Source organism: Zeus faber (assembly GCF_960531495.2).
Source record: "Zeus faber genome assembly, chromosome: 9".
NCBI classification, from domain to species: domain Eukaryota; kingdom Metazoa; phylum Chordata; class Actinopteri; order Zeiformes; family Zeidae; genus Zeus; species Zeus faber.
In genome coordinates this window covers 10,590,458-10,608,379 of record NC_137197.1, presented here as the reverse complement: position 1 = coordinate 10,608,379, position 17,922 = coordinate 10,590,458, and the positions used below count along the sequence as shown (strand labels likewise).

General features: G+C 43.1%; 2 protein-coding genes across 3 annotated transcripts in view; both read right to left on the bottom strand.

Moving 5' to 3' along the window:
* barx2 (BARX homeobox 2) overlaps positions 1 to 7,095 on the bottom strand; it is a 15,890-nt gene extending 8,795 nt beyond the window's left edge. The window contains exon 1 of the mRNA XM_080006349.1: positions 6,667 to 7,095. Within this exon, the coding sequence (XP_079862475.1) occupies positions 6,667 to 6,853 (187 nt within the window). The 5' untranslated portion in view covers positions 6,854 to 7,095. The remainder of the gene's footprint in view (positions 1 to 6,666) is intronic.
* Positions 7,096 to 8,639: 1,544 nt separating this feature from the next.
* On the bottom strand, positions 8,640 to 16,743 carry rbm7 (RNA binding motif protein 7). 2 transcript variants are annotated; one of them, XM_080007159.1, is made up of 5 exons: positions 16,590 to 16,743; positions 16,273 to 16,435; positions 15,626 to 15,701; positions 12,125 to 12,212; positions 8,640 to 11,121 (listed from the first exon to the last, which is right to left on the bottom strand). In XM_080007159.1, the coding sequence occupies exons 1-5, from the start codon at positions 16,680 to 16,682 to the stop codon at positions 10,702 to 10,704; spliced, it is 840 nt and encodes a 279-aa protein (XP_079863285.1). In that variant the 5' UTR covers positions 16,683 to 16,743; the 3' UTR covers positions 8,640 to 10,701. The 2 variants fall into 2 exon arrangements, with proteins under 2 accessions (XP_079863285.1, XP_079863286.1); XM_080007160.1 differs by having other exon boundaries at positions 12,131 to 12,212.
* Between the last annotated feature and the right edge of the window lie 1,179 nt (positions 16,744 to 17,922).

Sequence of the window (17,922 nt, the reverse complement as noted above, 5' to 3'; positions counted from 1 at the left end):
TTGTCTCACTTTTGCTTCACCGTGCCGAGTGAGATACACACACAAGTACACACACACACACACACACACACACACACACACACACACACACACACACACACACACCGCACACATGCACACACGCACACACAGTCTCCTCGATCTTTATCAGCGCAGACAGAAGCATGGAAGACGCCAGGATCGATAAAACCTAACACTCCAATGGGAGGGGTAGGGGTGAGGGGGGAAGATTGGGTGGGGTGTGTATGTGTGTGTGTGTGTGTGTGTGTGTGTGTGTGTGTGTGTGTGTGTGTGTGTGTGTGTGTGTGTGTGTGTGTGTGTGTGTGTGTGTGTGTGTGTGTGTGTGTGTGTGCAGGGGGGGGGTTGTATAAAATATAATATATTTCAGGAGAAAATCCTTACGTGTTCAAATATAAAATGGATCCATAATAATGATGTACGCTGAACATGAAAGGTGGAAACTAATGTGTGTGTATTAGGGGTTTCATCAGCTCGTCAACTAGTCGACTAGTCGACTACTATAACCACTAGTTGGCGCTGTTGACGGCGGTCGACTAGTCGTTTACAACATATATTTTGTCAATGTCACCAGATTTACAATGATTATTGTATTAGTAAAATAATGAATGAACATATGTATGTATATTTATATCTAAATTCCTGTTTTTGTATCTAAATTCAACACTATGTTCTCCAATTAATTTAGTATACAAAATACAACTGCCAATTATCTCTGGGGTTCCAGTGTAGCCAGGGAATATCCGGGCCAATACCTCTTCCGTGCCCCCGTCATTGTTTGAGGTCAAAAAAGCAACTTGAGACGCAAGAATGGAGTTGGAGTTGAGAGACGACATCTACGTTCAGATTGTTTCACAAGTCGTAAGAAGTAAATAAAAACAGCTTGTGAACAGTTAAATCGCGGTCAGACCGATCGCCCATGGGTTCTGCGATTACCTACAACTCCTCTCTCTGCAGCTTTCTTGCATAGGTACATAAAAGACTGCATGACTACTATTGTGAAAAACTTGGCAACTCGTAAAAATCAGTCGCCGTGAAACCCCAAGTGTCTATATACTGTGTGTGTGTGTGTGTGTGTGTGTGTGTGTGTGTGTGTGTGTGTGTGTGTGTGTGTGTGTGTGTGTGTGTGTGTGTGTGTGTGTGTGTGTGTGTGTGTGTGTGTGTGGGGGTAGAGAAAAAGAGATAGAAGAGGTCGAGTGAGAGAGAGAGAGAGAGAGAGAGAGAGAGAGAGAGAGAGATTAAAGACAGCAATGGAGCAGAGAATATTAGGCCATCTCATAAGAGAGAGGAGACGGAGTGTGTGTGTGTGTGTGTGTATGTGTGTGCGTGCGTGCGTGCGTGCGTGTTGTGCGTGTGTGTGTATGTGTACGCGCGCATGCCCGTGCCTGTGTGTTTGTGGGTGTGTGTGTGCATGTGTGCGGGTATATTTGTATGATAATTGTGAGGACCAGTTTCCAAATTGACAAAAAAATAAATTGGGGTCCTCACTTTGATACCAGTACGCGAATGTGTGTTTGTTTGCATTTTTTCCTGAAGTCATTGTTTAATGTGGGATATATTCCTGTAAAGCAGCCCGGGGGGGATATTTGAGATCATTGAGAGCAAAGAAAAAGCGGATAGTACGACGGGGAAGGCACGTTACGCCACCCCGTCGGCTTCAGGTGAGGACGCGGCTCTTGACGCGAAAAACGGCGTCATGCTTCGGCCACTCATTCCTCTGGGTAGAGGTGAGCGTGAGAAAGAGGAGGAAGGAAAATGGGCCCAGGAACGCACGCAAAACCATCAGGGTCGATGAGACCAGGCGTAGCGTTGGATTTTGAGCTTGAAGTGTGTATCTGTAGCACTCGCATGGAGATATTCCTCTTGCACGCACGCACACACACGCACGCAGCAGACACTGCCCGGGGCTCATCATGACATCATCCTAATGCATTTAGATCGTTTGCTAATCTCCCAACGTGAGACTCGTCGCTGCTGCTGAGACTAGTCCGGACAAGATGTCTTTTCTTTCTAGGTAGTGTTCTCTCGCTCGCCCCCCCCCCCCCCCACCCCACCCTTTAACGCTCTCTCCGTCTTGACATCGGCTCGCCCGTTATCTCTCCCCGCGTCTCCCCCCTCTCTGCTTTTTTTCATGCCCATTTGATGAGACGATCAGGGGGAGCACGGCGCGGGGAAGGAAAATAAACGTCACGCTTTCTCGCCGGACCGCCGAGGCCTTCCAAAAGCCCTCCAAAGTCCAAGAAGGGAGGGAGGGAGAGAAAGAGAGAGAGAGAGGGAGAGCGAGAGAGGGGGAGGGAATCGGGGGGGAGGGAATCGGGGGACGAGGGAATGTCGGTCCACGTGGTGGTGACTTTCCACTCTGATCTCCCAGATCTGACACATGGTTGACCAGCGAACCCGCATCCCGTCTACAAATAAACCATTTGAGCCGCGCCGAAAGCTATAGCCGAAGCTAAAACACACACACACACACACGCACACACACACACACACACACACTCTCCCTATAAGCACAATGGGGACGAAGGCCCCCGGCACATGGTATGTCATTACAGAACGCATACCTGCTAAGAATAGTTACAGTTTGTAGAAGCATTCTCCGGCGTCTCAATATGTGACGTTATCAACTACGTCACTACCGGCGATCGATTCATCCTCTTCACTACGGGGTTCGGCGGAAGGTTTCTTCTCCTCCTTTTCCCCCCTCTCCTATCTGTTTTCCCCCCAGCGGGCTACCCAGACACGCGTAGGTGAGCGTTCCGCAGTGTTTTGGGTATAAAGCGCGTGCTGACAGCTTGAGGGACGTTCAATGAGAGGCCCCGCGACGGCCTCTCCGCGGGCCCGGGCTCCCTCGCTTTAATTACAGCCGCTCGCCCCCTCGCCCCGCATGACAGATCGCTGCAGCTAAATGACGTTGTTCTTTTTTTTTTTTTGTAAAAGCCAGGTGTCAGGGGGGGCTTTCGTCGCCGTAATTTCCTCGCCTTTGATCGCAACTCTGGAGGCGTCGCGTTACCAGAAAGAAAAAAGGAAAAAGAAAAAAAAAAAAAAAACGATTAAAATAAGTGTCGAACACAGAACCTGTACAAGTGCACGTTCTCCTGTTGCGACTGAACACACGCAGGCCCCCCACCCCCCCCCAAAAAATAAAAAAATAAAATAAAAAATAAAACGGACGATATACCGTTTTTACAAGATTGATTTATCACTGGTTTTGTTTTCATTTTTTTTTTTTTTTTTTTTTTGCGGTCTAGAGATGAGGAAGTGTGATGCGTGTTGTCCTGTGGAAGTGGTTTTTTTGTTTTTGTTTCTTTAGGGCAGGACGCTGCAGTGACAACGACGGTGTCGTAACGTCGACTCAGAATGCAATAAAGAAACAGTGAATAACATGATGCAATGCTCCCAGTGGAGTCTGATATATTCTATTGCTTAAAAAAAAAAAAAAAAACACCGATAATGTTAAATTCCCTCCGATGCATGTAGTTCATCGGCTGATTTCTAAAATGAGGGTGGAATTAAAATGATTGATGATTTGCCCCTTCTGTACAAACCAAGAACTAAAAGACAAGCACCTAATGTCGGACGTCTAATAAGATAAGATAAACCTTTCCCCACAACGGGGAAATTTACAGATTTAATCTGTGGCCCGTTGTCCAAATTTCCCATGTATTCACTGACGCAACATCCGGTTTGAATTCCGGTTGTGCACAACGTAAAAAAAAAAAAGGTAAAATGTTAGATAGATATGATTTACAGTGAAACCGCGTGTGTGTGTGTGTGTGCGTGCGCGCGCGTCTTCTTGTGCCATTTTTCATCGCCCTGTCAGCCGTGATTACTCCACGGTGGATCTTTATCTCTCTCACCTCATCCAGAAAATGCCACTAAAAGCCGGGCTGCGTCCCCCGCTGAGAGACGGGGCCCCGAATGAAATACTGCGAGCCCTCCCGTCTGCTTAAGTGAGGTGGCGGACCACGCCGCGAAAGACCCCCCTCCCCGTCCGCCTGTCCCCGCGCTAAGTCATTTATAGGACGGGAAATAAACCCCACCACCACTATCGTCCACTTTGATATTCAAATAGCGAAATCATCCGCGTTGTGTAAAGCAGGGTCCCCCGACTACTGCGTGGAAGAAAAGGGTTGTTTTCATTGCTGAGAGCGTTGCTACGCCTCGTATTTCGTCAAATTATCTTCGGCGGTTCACAAATAAGAGCGGTTCATCGCATACTCAAAAGGCCGGCCTGCACGAACGTGGCCCGCGGGCCGTCCGGTTGGGCCGCCCTGGTGTAAAAAGACGGAACCAGGGGGAGGCCCCTGATCACCGCCGAGTGTAAAGGTGTGATGGGGGCCAAGATTTAAGCGGCGTAGCCATCAGCGAATTCTGCAAAACAAACAATTTGTCAAATCGTTTGACCCCCTCGCCCCCACCCCCCCTCCCGACCCCCCCCACCCCCCTCCTCCTCCGCTCACTGCACTGGCTCCACTGTCTTTTAGCGGCCCCTACTGGTGGGAGCTGGTCATAGCACCTCCTTAGTGTAAAGAATGCAGAAGTCAACTTTCACTGGGGGCCAGGGCCCTTTTTCTCTCTGGTCCCGGCCAGCTTCTATATCCAGCACCCACGGCCATTGAAGTGGGGGAATATAGTGTGTCTCACACCCCCGCAGCCACAAATAAGCAGTGGGCACAGTGTTCTGATATGCGAGGCGGGTTACTCTATCCACCCCACAGGAGGGGTGGGGGTGCCAGGCCCCCAGTCATAGTGCCCTCCAGCAAACACCCACCATCCCACATCAGAGCCATGAGGGAATTGCTTCCTCTATTTTTATCCGTCCCCCATCACCGTTATCATCAGATGGCAGCAGCTATTATTTCAGAGTTTACAACCATTACCATAATGGTTACTAGCGTGTGGTTGTCCTATGGTTTAGTGGACCCATTATGGATTCAATTAACATCTCTTTCTTTTCTTTTCTGTTTTTAGATGGGTTGAAAGGCGTCTGGGCAAAGGGGATTACGTGGTGTTCATTTGTGCCGTGACTTTTTTATTTTTATTTTGGTAAATTACAACAAGAGGTTAATGACGCAGTTAACAGACAACTAAAATAGACAAATCATTATTGAAGATGAAAGGCAGCAGAACAGGTTCTTACAAAAAAGAAAAAGAAAAGCGAGAGAGAGGGCTGATGTGGTTTTTGATGAGGTGCAAAAACATTGGGGTTTGGTGCAAAGAGTGATTATCATTTAAACCAGAGGGAAACAATATCAAACAGGCCACATCGTCCCACGTGTTATCACAGTGGAACTATGCTCTAGAGATGAAGGTGCTCAACTTCATACCTCTCGGATAAACTTCTTGCATTAAGCTTTATATCTTTTTTTTTTTTTATATTGCTTTTTGATATTACAATTTAAGCTGAGTGGGGTTTTTGCAATTATTTGATGATAGAATTGAGATTAGAGCCTGCTGGACCCCCTCTCAACCGACGCAAACGTCGAGAGAAATTGTCGCGTTTCAAAAGTCGTCAAGTGAAAAGTTACCAACATCAATATCAATGTCTACATTTATACATCTACATGAATTGATCACTTTCTTTGAACTCGTTTTCCGTAGTGGTCCCTGCAGAGGCTGAACGAGCAGGGCTTCAGTCTGCGGCGAGGCTCGGTGCACACGCAGCCACGGAGGCAGGTGGACTGCCCTGCATCTCCTCTCACCCTGGACCCTCTCGTCAGACCCGACTTGTTTATCGTGCGTCGCCCGCCAGGCACACGGAGCCACCGCGGTTTATGGTCAGTGAGGTAAACACATCTTTGAGAGGGACCTCTTTGTCGCCATGAGTAAGAGTTAATAAATAATCCAGAGCAGTGTTTGCCCGCACGAGCCACACAAACCCCTTCGACCAGTCAGGTTGAAACATCGATTTTGCTTGGAAACGACCGTCACTTTCCCCCAAATCATTTTATTGCACCGCCATGCCATGCCACAGCCCCGGCCACGGGCCTTTGCATAGAACACGTGTTTTACATTCTGTATATTTTGTATATTTCATATATTTTTAGACTGTGAAGATACTTGTATTTTATATGAAGATCTACTTTGCCAAGTGAACCGATTCCGATTCAGATTGTGATTGAGAGTGTTGCATAGCAAATTAAAATAGGATAATTTACAGTGACTGAAAAGCCTTGGGATCTACTATTGAAAATTGTATTTTACTTAAAAAGCCCCGAATTACTCATAATAATTTCGTTAAATATGATTGAAAAAACGGGGCCTACGAATCCTTGCAAAACTTGTATGGACGTTTTTGAAATAAAGTCGAATTTATGAACTAAAAACTGCATTTTCTTGACTGTATATTGAGCGTGCTGTGGATTTTTCTGACAGGCACCAGGATGAAAAACCATTCAGTCGTTGTCTTACACACATGGTAAAGAAAGAAAAGAAAGGAAAAGTGAGGTACAACTGAAATCATTTGAAAACCTTCTCCTCAGACCATTAAGCATCTAATAATAAGGCTGATGATGATAATACTACTACTACTACTACTACTACTTGTAATAATAATAATAATAATAATAATAATAATAATAATAATAATAATAATAATAATAATAATAATAAAAGAAAGGAACAGAGGCAGATCTTGTTTCTCACCTGGGCAGGAGTGCAGGGGCTTGGGCCGGACGATGAGGGACGGGCACACCGAGTAGAGGGAGAGCTTCTCGAAATAATCACAGGTTTCCTTGGACAGGATCTCGTCGATCATGAAGGTCTTGTAGCGGCGCCTGGCCGCCTGCAGCTGCCCGGGGGAGGCGAGTCTGAGCTCGGCCTGGCACTGCATGCTGTCCCGCTGCGCTGCTCCGCGCTGCCGCCGGAACCCGCGCTGGAACTTCGACCCGACCCCAACTTCACGGAAAGCCAGCGGGGGGAGGGGGTTGGGGTTGGGGTTGGGTGGGTGTCGGGGATGGCTCCCTTGTTGTTGCGTTTTCTTTCTTTCTTCCTTTCTTCTGGTTCGAACGTCGTCGTTTCTCGCCGTGGATCTGGGAGAGTCGCAAGCGGCGCAGGGAGCTGTGGAGCCGCAGGTCGAGCAGCAACCGGAGTGACTGCGGAGCGTCACACCCTCCGCTATATAAACCATCCTTCCTGCTCCATCTCTCCCCCCTCTCTCCCCCCTCTCTCTCTCTCTCTCTCTCTCTCTCTCTCTCTCTCCCTCTCCCTCCCCCCTCTCTCTCTGGAATATAACCCTAAAATGAAAATAGAGATAAAAAATAATCACAGAAACAAAAAGCATAATATCGAAAATATACACAACCTACAAACACATAAACATTTGAAATAAAACAAACAGTATATACAGATCTCTCTCTTTCTGGGGGTTTTTTTTTTCTCCATTGAATTGATGTATTTATTTATTGTATTTTTTTTTTAACGTTGGACAATTTGGATTTTTTTGCAAACATGCTAAACACATAATAAAAAAAAAGTTTTTATTCTAATCCCCTCCCTCGCTCTATTTCTTCACTCTCTCCCCTGTCTTTTTCCCCCCCTCTGCCTATCTTTCTTACCCCCTTCTCCCTGTCTCTCTCTCTCTCTCCCTCTTTTCTATTATTATTATTATTATTATTATTATTATTATTATTATTATTATTATTATTAATAAAAAAATGCATTGGAAATATATTTGTCTGTAAACAAATGCTGTTTCTGTGCAGGAATAGTAAGGATCAGATATAACTTTTTTCTAATATAAAACGACGATAAAAAAATACATATTTTCCGACGTTTCTTCGAATGTATTTATTATCATTATTATTATTATTATTATTATTATTATTATTATTATTATCAGCATCACCGTTATTATTTTTAATCATTATTATTATTATCATCGTTATTATTATCAGCATCATCATCATCATTCTTCTTATTATTATATCATCATTATTATTATCATTATATTATTATTATTATATCATCATTATTATTATCATTATAGCATTATTATTATATCATCATTATTATTATCATTATAGCATTATTATTATATCATCATTATTATTATCATTCTAGCATTATTATTATTGCGCGTAACTGATCGTTATTATTTTTTGAATGTTCTTCTTGAAGAGTGAACATTTCTTCGAGATAAATACCATTTGTTTCCCTTCTGCTTGAACGAATTTCGCGTGAATGGATTTAGGATAAAAAGCCCATTCTCAGAGGCGCGAACGGGGGGCGATTGGATTCATCGCATTCTTTCTTCGTCGTCGTCGTCGTCGTTGGCCTGCACGCGTTTCATTTAACGTCTGACGTTGCTTCAGTGTCAAGTCAAACCAAGGGGCCTCTGAGCGTCCTCAGCCTCCGCAGTCCAGGAGGAGGCTGCAGAGCACAGGCTCAAGTAGTTCGGGAAAGCCCGTGGAAAATCGGCTTCCCCGGACGAAAGTGAACGTGACTTTTAAAGAACAATGAATGCACAACGGGTTTCTAATTGAACCCAACTCTACTGGTTCACTTGAAGGAAAAGCGACACCGGTGTTACCAACTGGTTTGAGGATAACATGTTTATTATAAATGTACCTTGTTATACATAGTACCAGAACTGTGTACTTCCAGGGTTGAACGCCCTATTTGCAAAATGCCTTTCCCCTTATATCATTATATTTGAAACAATGGATATTCTATTAATAAACCGTATGTTTTTTTTTTTTTTATATAGGAGTAAGTGGTGGGTAGATCATTACCATCTCCCCAGCACTGGAACCGAATCTAAGTGGAGGCCTCTGCCCCCAGCAGTTCAAAGTGTTAGGGGATTATGGAGGAAATATGGGAGCTGCATGGGGAAGCTCGGGTTCTTTTGGGCGTGATGGCTCTGATCAAAGGGGGAAGATGAGAACAACTGTCCATAATTCGGTGGGAGACATTTTGGTGGGTGGGTGGGTGGGCGTCTGAAGTGGCATGGGGGGGGCTTGGATAACTAGCGCCAATGAACCCAGCAACCTGAGCACAAGGAGCAGGCTCTTGTCCCGGGACAAGCAGGGGCTTGGGGGGGTGGAGGGGGGCTGTCTCTGGTACTTGGTCATTCCAGTAGACACGCTTCTATATACAGCAGCTACCGAGCACTAATCCAGAAGCTCCATAGCTGGAGACGCCAGGCAGCTCAATCAATTAAAACAGTTATGCAAAAAAAAAAAAAAAAAAGCAGGCCTTTCCGAGCAGGGCCGGCCTGCGCTGCGGAACAGAGGATACTCTTCATTAGAGCGACTTCAGAGCATCGCGCTGGAATCTGACACGGGGCAGATTAGGGCCAAGACAAAGAGCTGGGCACAGCGGGTGAAAACGCACCTCCACTTTTGAATCCTGGGAGCTTTATTAGGGGATATGTGTGTTGATGCACCACGGGAGCTGCTGTTAGCGGCCTAAGCACTTTCGGAAGGGTAGATTACGACCTCGGCGTGGACATTAAGGGATTTGATTAGTCACTTTGTTGTGAGTGAGCCCCCGCAACACAGGGAGGCTAATTTTACCGTCACATGTCGGGGACACAATTGGAGCCAATTCTGGGACAGAACAATGCTTTTTAATTAGTGTAGATCTGCTATTTGAGGACCAGGGAGCTACACATTGCGACCTTGAGACGCACCAGCTATGACCTGGTGCAAAATACATTGTGGAGTACGAGTAACATAACCGTACATCCATATTTGCGTCCAACAACTGAGAAATCAAAAGTTAAGACATGAAAACTCATAGGGTCTTAGAAAAATCTATAAAAAAAAAAGAAAAGTGAAATGCACCACGGGGTAGCCTCACCAAAAATTAATTTGAAATTTGTGACTGCCTGCAGAATACTTCCTTTAGTAATAAGTGGAGCAGAGGCAGACAAAGCATGTGTAGGTGACAACTGCATGTAGCATCGACATTATATTGCTCCCTACTTGGTCCCACATGTGAGATCTGACTTTTAAAAACGCACTAATCCGGACCCTCAGAGTATTTCACTGGTAAATATCTTAAAACAATGTGGAACAGGAAATGACAACAGTAAAGCAGAGTCCATTCAATTTTGTAATGTACATAAATTTAAAACGTATAGCCATGTTCTTTTAGTGGCAGAACATAAAAAGAAAATTAAAATACTCTTAGCAAACTGAGCAGATCGATCACTCTGATCTAACAAAAAAAGTAAACTAGGCTGCGATCTTAATGTCAAATATTGCTGTTGTTTGATCTTTTTTCCTGAAAAACACCCCCCCCACCCCTCTGTGAAATACCTGAAGTACACCAAAGACACAGGAGCACCAGTTTAAGATATTCTGCATATTATGTCATAAAAAAAGACTAGTTGCCAAAGTCAATATCAAAATCAATTAAAATACATTTGAATTGCTTAAAAATACTTCCAGTTGTTACTAACAGCATTTTTCTTTTCTTTTGGAAGGGGTTGATGATATGACAATTTTCACCACCAATGAGGAAAAAACTCATTTGAAAATGGCATATAAAGTTTTAAAAGACCTTAAAAGTAAAGAACAATGGAAAAGTGTTAGCACGTCAAACTAGTATCAAAATATACAAATGACCTGAGCATATACATTTTTTTTTTGTCAACATAAATCCTCTTCTTGTCTGAACGGTCCATAGTGGATAGAAACAAAAAGGAAACCAAGACTTAAAATAGACGCCCCCTACTCAGTAGCGTCTGTATCGGCTATCTTGGTAACCACGGTTACCGCCCCTGTTGTCATAGGGGTGGTTGGCGTTTCGGCTGTCGTGGTGGCGGCTGCTGCTGCTGCTGCTGCTGCTGCTGCTCCGCTCGTCGTGCTGGGGGTACTGGCCCGCTCGGCCATACTGCTGGTGCTGGGGGCGGCCGAGGCCGGAGTCCTCACTGTAGCGCTGACTCCTACTGCTCTGGCCCCAGCAACCGCTGCCGCCTACCGCGGACGAGCGCTGCCAGTAGGGGGCGCCGTCGTGTTGCCTAGCGCCGCCTCCACTGCCCCCTCCTCCGCCGCCACCACCGCCCCCGCTGTGCTGGTGCCTCTGCGGGGGCCCGGGGAGGAGGCCGCCGCCGCCGTTACTCTGCAGGAGCTGCTGCCACATCATGTTGTTCACCTGCACAGGGGGCCGGTAATTACTTCCTTTCGCCACAATTATTTACAGCCAGAGTCTTTCTGCGCAGGAGCTGAAATCGACCCCAACCAAGAACCAAGAGCAAATGGCAACGCCCAGCCTGCGCAATGTAAACGCAGGGTCCGGCTGTATGAACGAAACAAGCGTTCTGATGTAATACACCCGAGTCCACCGGGGGGCAGCAGAGCTGCCACACACACACACACACACACACACACACACACACACACACACACACACACACACACACACACACACACACACACACACACACACACACACACACACACACACACACACACACACACACTTAAGTGTGTGTTCAGCTCATCTCAGTGAGTCTTGGACAAGTTGGATGTTATTTTTTGGCACTTTCGGCTTGAACATAAACCACCGGGTACCGGAAGGAACGTCAGCGCGTCTGATGACAACGGTTGGGCCTGTGTGTGCTTTAAAAAAAATAAAATAAAACAGTTTAATTTAATCATCTACATGAAATGTGTTTTCCTCAAAAAAAAAAAAAATAAATTCATAATTGTGAAATCTGCTATTTTTGAGAATCTAGGTCCGTGAAATTAAGAAAAATTGACCAGGAATTTGGTAGGGCCCTAGTTGTAAGAGTATGGGAGGCTGAATTTCCCCCCAGTGATTAATTAGGTGTCATCTCATCCTAGCTTCCTGCTTGCTACACGCCCCGTAGCGGCAACCAATGGTGTTGCAACCGAGCTCGGATCGCATTAAGAATATCCAAGTGACACATTTCAAAACGCGACGACATGTTAAAGCGGCTTTGCGTCGCTCGAGGCGTCCTCATCCATATGTAGGAATTGTTTCGGCCCCCGACTCCAAAACACATTTGAAGACCTAAGACTTTATAGTGAAAAGCCGACAGCCAACAGTGCAGATCCATGTCTAAAACCAGTTTAACACACCAACACTGTCAGGGGTACATTTTGCGAGCCAAGCCTGTGGTGAGAAACCTTACCATCACCTGTTTCTGTAGGCTGTCCAGAGAAGAGAAGGCCTTTTGAGGTGGAGGGATGAAATGTGAAGGATTCGGCTGGGCTTGTGTTCTGTCAAAAAGGAAATTAAATCATTACCACCTACCAGCTCCCCCATTATAACAACAACAACAACAACCCCCCCCACCTAACCTAAATTTACGCCTGTAAAACCGCAAAGAATTCCAAACTTCATTCACACCTGGAAATAGTTTGATTTCCGACTGCTATGAAACGCCGTCTAAAGCGTTTACGACTGGCTTGCACTCATTCACAGGCCGTGGTTCTTAAAACACTAACAGATGGGGGGGGGTGTGGGTACCAATCAATCCAAAACTTTAGTTTGGAGCGTGTGAGAAACTCAATTGGCACATCAAGATAAGTATGAACACCCTCTTTTCATCACACAAAGCCCTGATATAATAATAGAACACCGACGACATAGAAATGAAAGACGCAGTGGAAGGATGTGATGAATGCTGCGGAACACGTGTAGCCACAGAGGACAGGAGGGCAGGGTGAGTGTGAACAACAAGCTTCTTGGATGCGCCAGTGAAAACATCTGGCCTGTCAGCTGCAGTCATGTGGCGGAAGGGAAAACGTACGGTTAGCAACAGACAAACACGGTGTGAGTACCAAGAGGGAAAAGAAAGGAGGCCAAAAGGCCGGCTTGGCTGTCTAAAGGTGCCTGTGGCGCCATCCCTGTTCTTACGGATGGTAAAGAAGCATTACGACGACGTGAGCGGTGGGAACCGCAGAGTAACTCACGATAGTATCAGGATGGCCGACGACAACACCACAATACTTGATATATTGAAAGACAACTTATTAGATACATCATGATATCTGTGTAACCGAAGAAAAAAAAAATACACTTAAAAAAGGCAAAATACAAAAAAAAAAAGTGTCCGTTTCACAGAATTTGACAAGTGAGATGAAACAACGTACAACAAAATTATGTCCAATGTTCAAATAATATCTTAAAATATTCAATCAATACTCGACGCGACACGCGCCGCAAACCAATCACTGCACTTCAGTCAAACGCAGCACGCATCCGTCTACTCTCTTCTTTCTACCGCAAGTCTGCGTCAGGACGGCAGTAAAACTGTGTTTCGCTATGACGGTTACATTTTGAAATTAATCCGCGGTCCACATGATCAGACGGATCATCTGCGTTCCGTCACACCACTAGTTCAGAGGGCCACCATGTTTTAATCAAAATAGCGATATTCGCCGCCAGTGTATCGATAACGTATTGCAAAAGGAAGTATCGATATATTCCAGTATGGATATTTTGTCCCACCCCTAGACGGCATAGCCTTCCAGTTCAAAATGACGCCGACGTCATGACCTCAACTTTTGCATTTGCGTCAGGCTAGGCTTGGGCGATCGTAAAAACGCATGGAATGAAATGTGGCAAATGCGGTCTCCCCGTTGCAGAAGTGCAGGATTTGTTATCTACAAGCAAAGTATTTACACAAAAACATCCAGTTTTTACTAAATTGAGTTCAAAATCAACGGGGAGACGGGACAGTCCCTTAACTCGGGTGTGTTTAAACATTGTGTTTCATACTAGTAGGAAACAAACGAACATAAATAGATCTGAAATAAAAAACACAGGGAAACCAGTAAGCAAGTCGGGAACCGGTGCACCACTGTATGGAGGAAGGGAGAGAAGAAGAAAAAAAACGAAAAACTGAAAAGAAACACGAGTTAGGTTTCCATTTCTCATTTTCCATAGAACTAAGAATCCAAAGAAACAAAATAAATCAAAATCCTTCTCTTTGAGATTATATTATAATCACAAGATTTGCATATAAAGCGGGGAAGTGGGATCCGACCAAAAGTGGCTACTCGACAGCTGAGAGCAGAGGGCGAGAGCCGCCGCTCCAGCTTCAGAACGCGGTGAACTGCACTGCCGCCGTTCCAAGGCTCGGGTTTTTTCCCCAAACGATTTTCGACGAGTCTGCTGACGTACGACAAAGCGACGGCTGTTTTCACGCGTCATTTTTGCGCAAGACTATACAACAAACTGCTGGCGGTAATGCAGAACACTAAGAACCAGCAAGAAGAATAAAATGGATAAAGAAAGACAACCAGAGTGATAATGTGGAATTCCACTTCGGCTGTCTTTCTTTATCCATTTTATTCTTCTGTCCTTGAAATTACCGTCAAAAAAATTCACTCTGACAAGCAAGATTTTATAATCAAGTATTAAACATATTGAAAAACATGATTTCACACACAGGAAATCAATCCTGGGCGCGCGCGCACACACACACACACACACACACACACACACACACACACACACACACACACACACACACACACACACACACACACACACACACACACACACACACACACACACACACACACACACACACACACACACACACACACACACAGCTTTGGTCGCTGGTTGGATTGTAAATCTGCGAAAGCCTTCTACGAGCGACAGCAGTTAGTTATTTGCCGTTCTTCCATTAAAAACTTTTAAAAAGCCTCCCCAAATTCTTGAATGGCCCCCGTACAGTATTGTGGATGCATATTATCAAGTTCAATATGCACGTTCTACTGTGGTAATTGAAATCAAGGTTTATGAGGTATTACCTGGGGGAGGTAATATGGAGGTAATACAGCAATACGGAGGTAACACGGCAAGCCAGTAGCGGGTACTGCCTTGCCGTGCTTAAGTGAGTGTTTTAAAATCGTTTTTTTCGTTTCTCGTGCGGACAGACATTTCCTTTTCAAAAAGGGGGGGGGGATTAGTTTTCAGAAAAATGTGTATACATGTAGATGAGGCCTAAACTCTAAACTCTTAAATAACGTTAAAAAAAAGTTATTATTTCATGTAAATCACATTACACAATGTAGTTTGTATGTTCTCTTTTAAGTTCTCAAAACTTCTTGATAAGTCTCTGAATATACTCCCCCACCCCAAAAAAAATTAGTCAAATTTGTTCCCAATCTTGGGTGACTATGAATAAGAGTAATAACACGAACGACTGCCAGCGAGCACAGTGCTACTGCTTTGTCATTTTTCTTCCAAAGCAACAGGAGGTTGTTTTTTGGGTTGGTTTTTTTTTTTTGGCACTGACGGCCGCAAACAAGAGTGGATGTTGGCACCATGTTTTCCTATTGAAGAGAGCGAGGCTACACGAGGAATCTAAATTCCAGTTTAGCAGCCGGGGCACTTGAGGAGGCGGGAGCAGCCGAGAGAGGGTGAGTGGGTGGGTGGAGGGGGGTTGTTGCCCTTCAAAAAAGATGGCACGTTTGGCTCTGTCCGGAAGTCATATTTTAGAACGTGTCCACGCGCAATATTTAATCCTTCCTGAAGTCTGTACATCCAACTTGTGTGTTCAGACATTCCCAATTTAATGCTTTTTTTTTTTTTTTTTTGTATTTTGCGTCGGAGGATAGACAGTGGGTCATATTATTCGTGTTCAAGAAAAACCCTTCCCGTGCAGGAACCTTACCTCAGGCCATGGGGATTAGGGGCGTTTCCAGGACTGGTACTTTGTGAATTCCCTGGACTGCTGCTGTGACTGCTGCCTGTGATGGAGCAGGAAGAGGGACAGCGGCCAATTTTAAGGATCGACGTTCAGTCAAATCATGTCATCTTGCCACAATGGACAATCTAGCTGTCCCGTGGCAAGAAAAAAAACACAACAAACAGAATGAAATACTACATTCAAATCAATACACTGTTGAGGAGGTAGCTGGTTCCAGGGTTCTTTGATAGGCATCTTACATTCAATTTAACATCAGTAGATAGTGAGGGCCTTGACACGTCTCCACTCTATAACTATTGTTTTGAAAGTTTCTGTACAGAATGTATTCGGAAGCGGAAGGGGTTCTCACAGGAGCATTTCATGACTTAACAACCTTAAATGGGTGCTACTGGCGTTAGGATTCGAAGGAATATCCTTAAAATAAAGATCCCTGATTATATGTATTAATGGAAGATTGCGTGTATGGGTGTTGGCGGGGCAAGTGGAATTTTGAAAAGAACGATCTAAAAAAACGTGTCCGATTAGAGTAAAAGAAGGTGGGGGGGGGGGGGTCCCAAACTGGTGTGATTAAAGTAATTTTTAATCATAACACTAAATAAAACCCCACTCACCTGATCTGTACTGAACGCCGAGGGTCCTCCCGAACAGCGCCGTCCCGTTCAGCAGCTGCATGGCGTACGGCACCGACCCTTCGTGCTTGTAGACCGCGAAGCCAAAAGTCTTCTGTTTCCCGTCGTTGTCCTTCGGGATTTTGGTTTTGATGAGAGGTCCCGCCTGCAACGCACAGCACCATGTCAACACCCGGCTTCGTTTCGGTGGAGTCAAAGTCAAATCGTGCAACACCCGACGCGGCTAAACAAGCTAGCGTTCTGACGTCGCGTGTTGTTGTTTGGGGGTTTTTTTTTGGTGGTTGTTTTTTTTTTTTTACCTGTAAAAACAGCTCGAATAAGAGCTCTTCTGTCACTCTTTGGTCTAAGTTTCGAATAAAGAGGGTCCGGTCCGTTTCCTCTTCTATGCCCATCGTAACGACAGCGACAACAAACGCCCCTAGAAAGCTAAACGTGCCCCCTTTTCAAAGATGACAACACTGCTCACATTTATACCAGAGGCCTAGTAGTGCCGTAAAATGAAACGCTGCCGTCATACGACAGCGTCGGTCACAAATAAATGTGTTACGACAGTACCAGAACGTCCACAAGGGGTCAGCGCTGTGCAGCAATGCATGTGTACATATAATAATAATAATCATCATCATAATAATAATAATCATCATAATAATCATCATAATAATCATAATAATAATAATAATAATCATCATCATCATAATAATAATAATCATAATAATCATCATAATAATCATAATAATCATAATAATAATAATAATAATAATCATCATAATAACAATAATAATAATAATCATAATAATAATAATAATCATAATCATAATCATAATAATAATAATCATAATAATAATAATAAAAATATATAATAATAATAATCATAATAATAATAATAATAATAATAATCATAATAATAATAATGAAATATATAATAATAATCATAATAATAATAATAACAATAATAATAATCATAATAATGATAATAATAATCATAATAATCATAATAATAATCACAATAATAAGAATAAGAATAAGAATAATAATAATAATAATATTAATAATACTACTACTACTACTACTACTACTAATAATAATAATAATAATAATAATAATAATATTAGTAATAATAATAATAATAATAATATTAATAATACTACTACTACTACTACTAATAATAATAATAACAATAATATTAGTAATAATAATAATAATAATAATAATATTAGTAATAATAATAATATTAATAATACTACTACTACTACTACTACTAATAATAATAATAACAATAATATTAGTAATAATAATAATAATAATAATAATATTAGTAATAATAATAACAATAATATAGTAATAATAATAATCATAATAATAATAATAATATTAGTAATAATAATAGTATTATTATTATTAATAATTATAACAATAATATTAGTAATAATAATAATAATAATAATAATCATAATCATAATAATAATAACAGTAATATTAGTAATAATAATAATAATAATATTAGTAATAATAATATAATGATAGATGAATAAACCAATTGTTCATCTGTATGTCTCTATATAAATTATATAATATTACAGTTAACGTAGATATAGGATCACACATAGTTAAATTTTTTCCCTTAGGATTAAC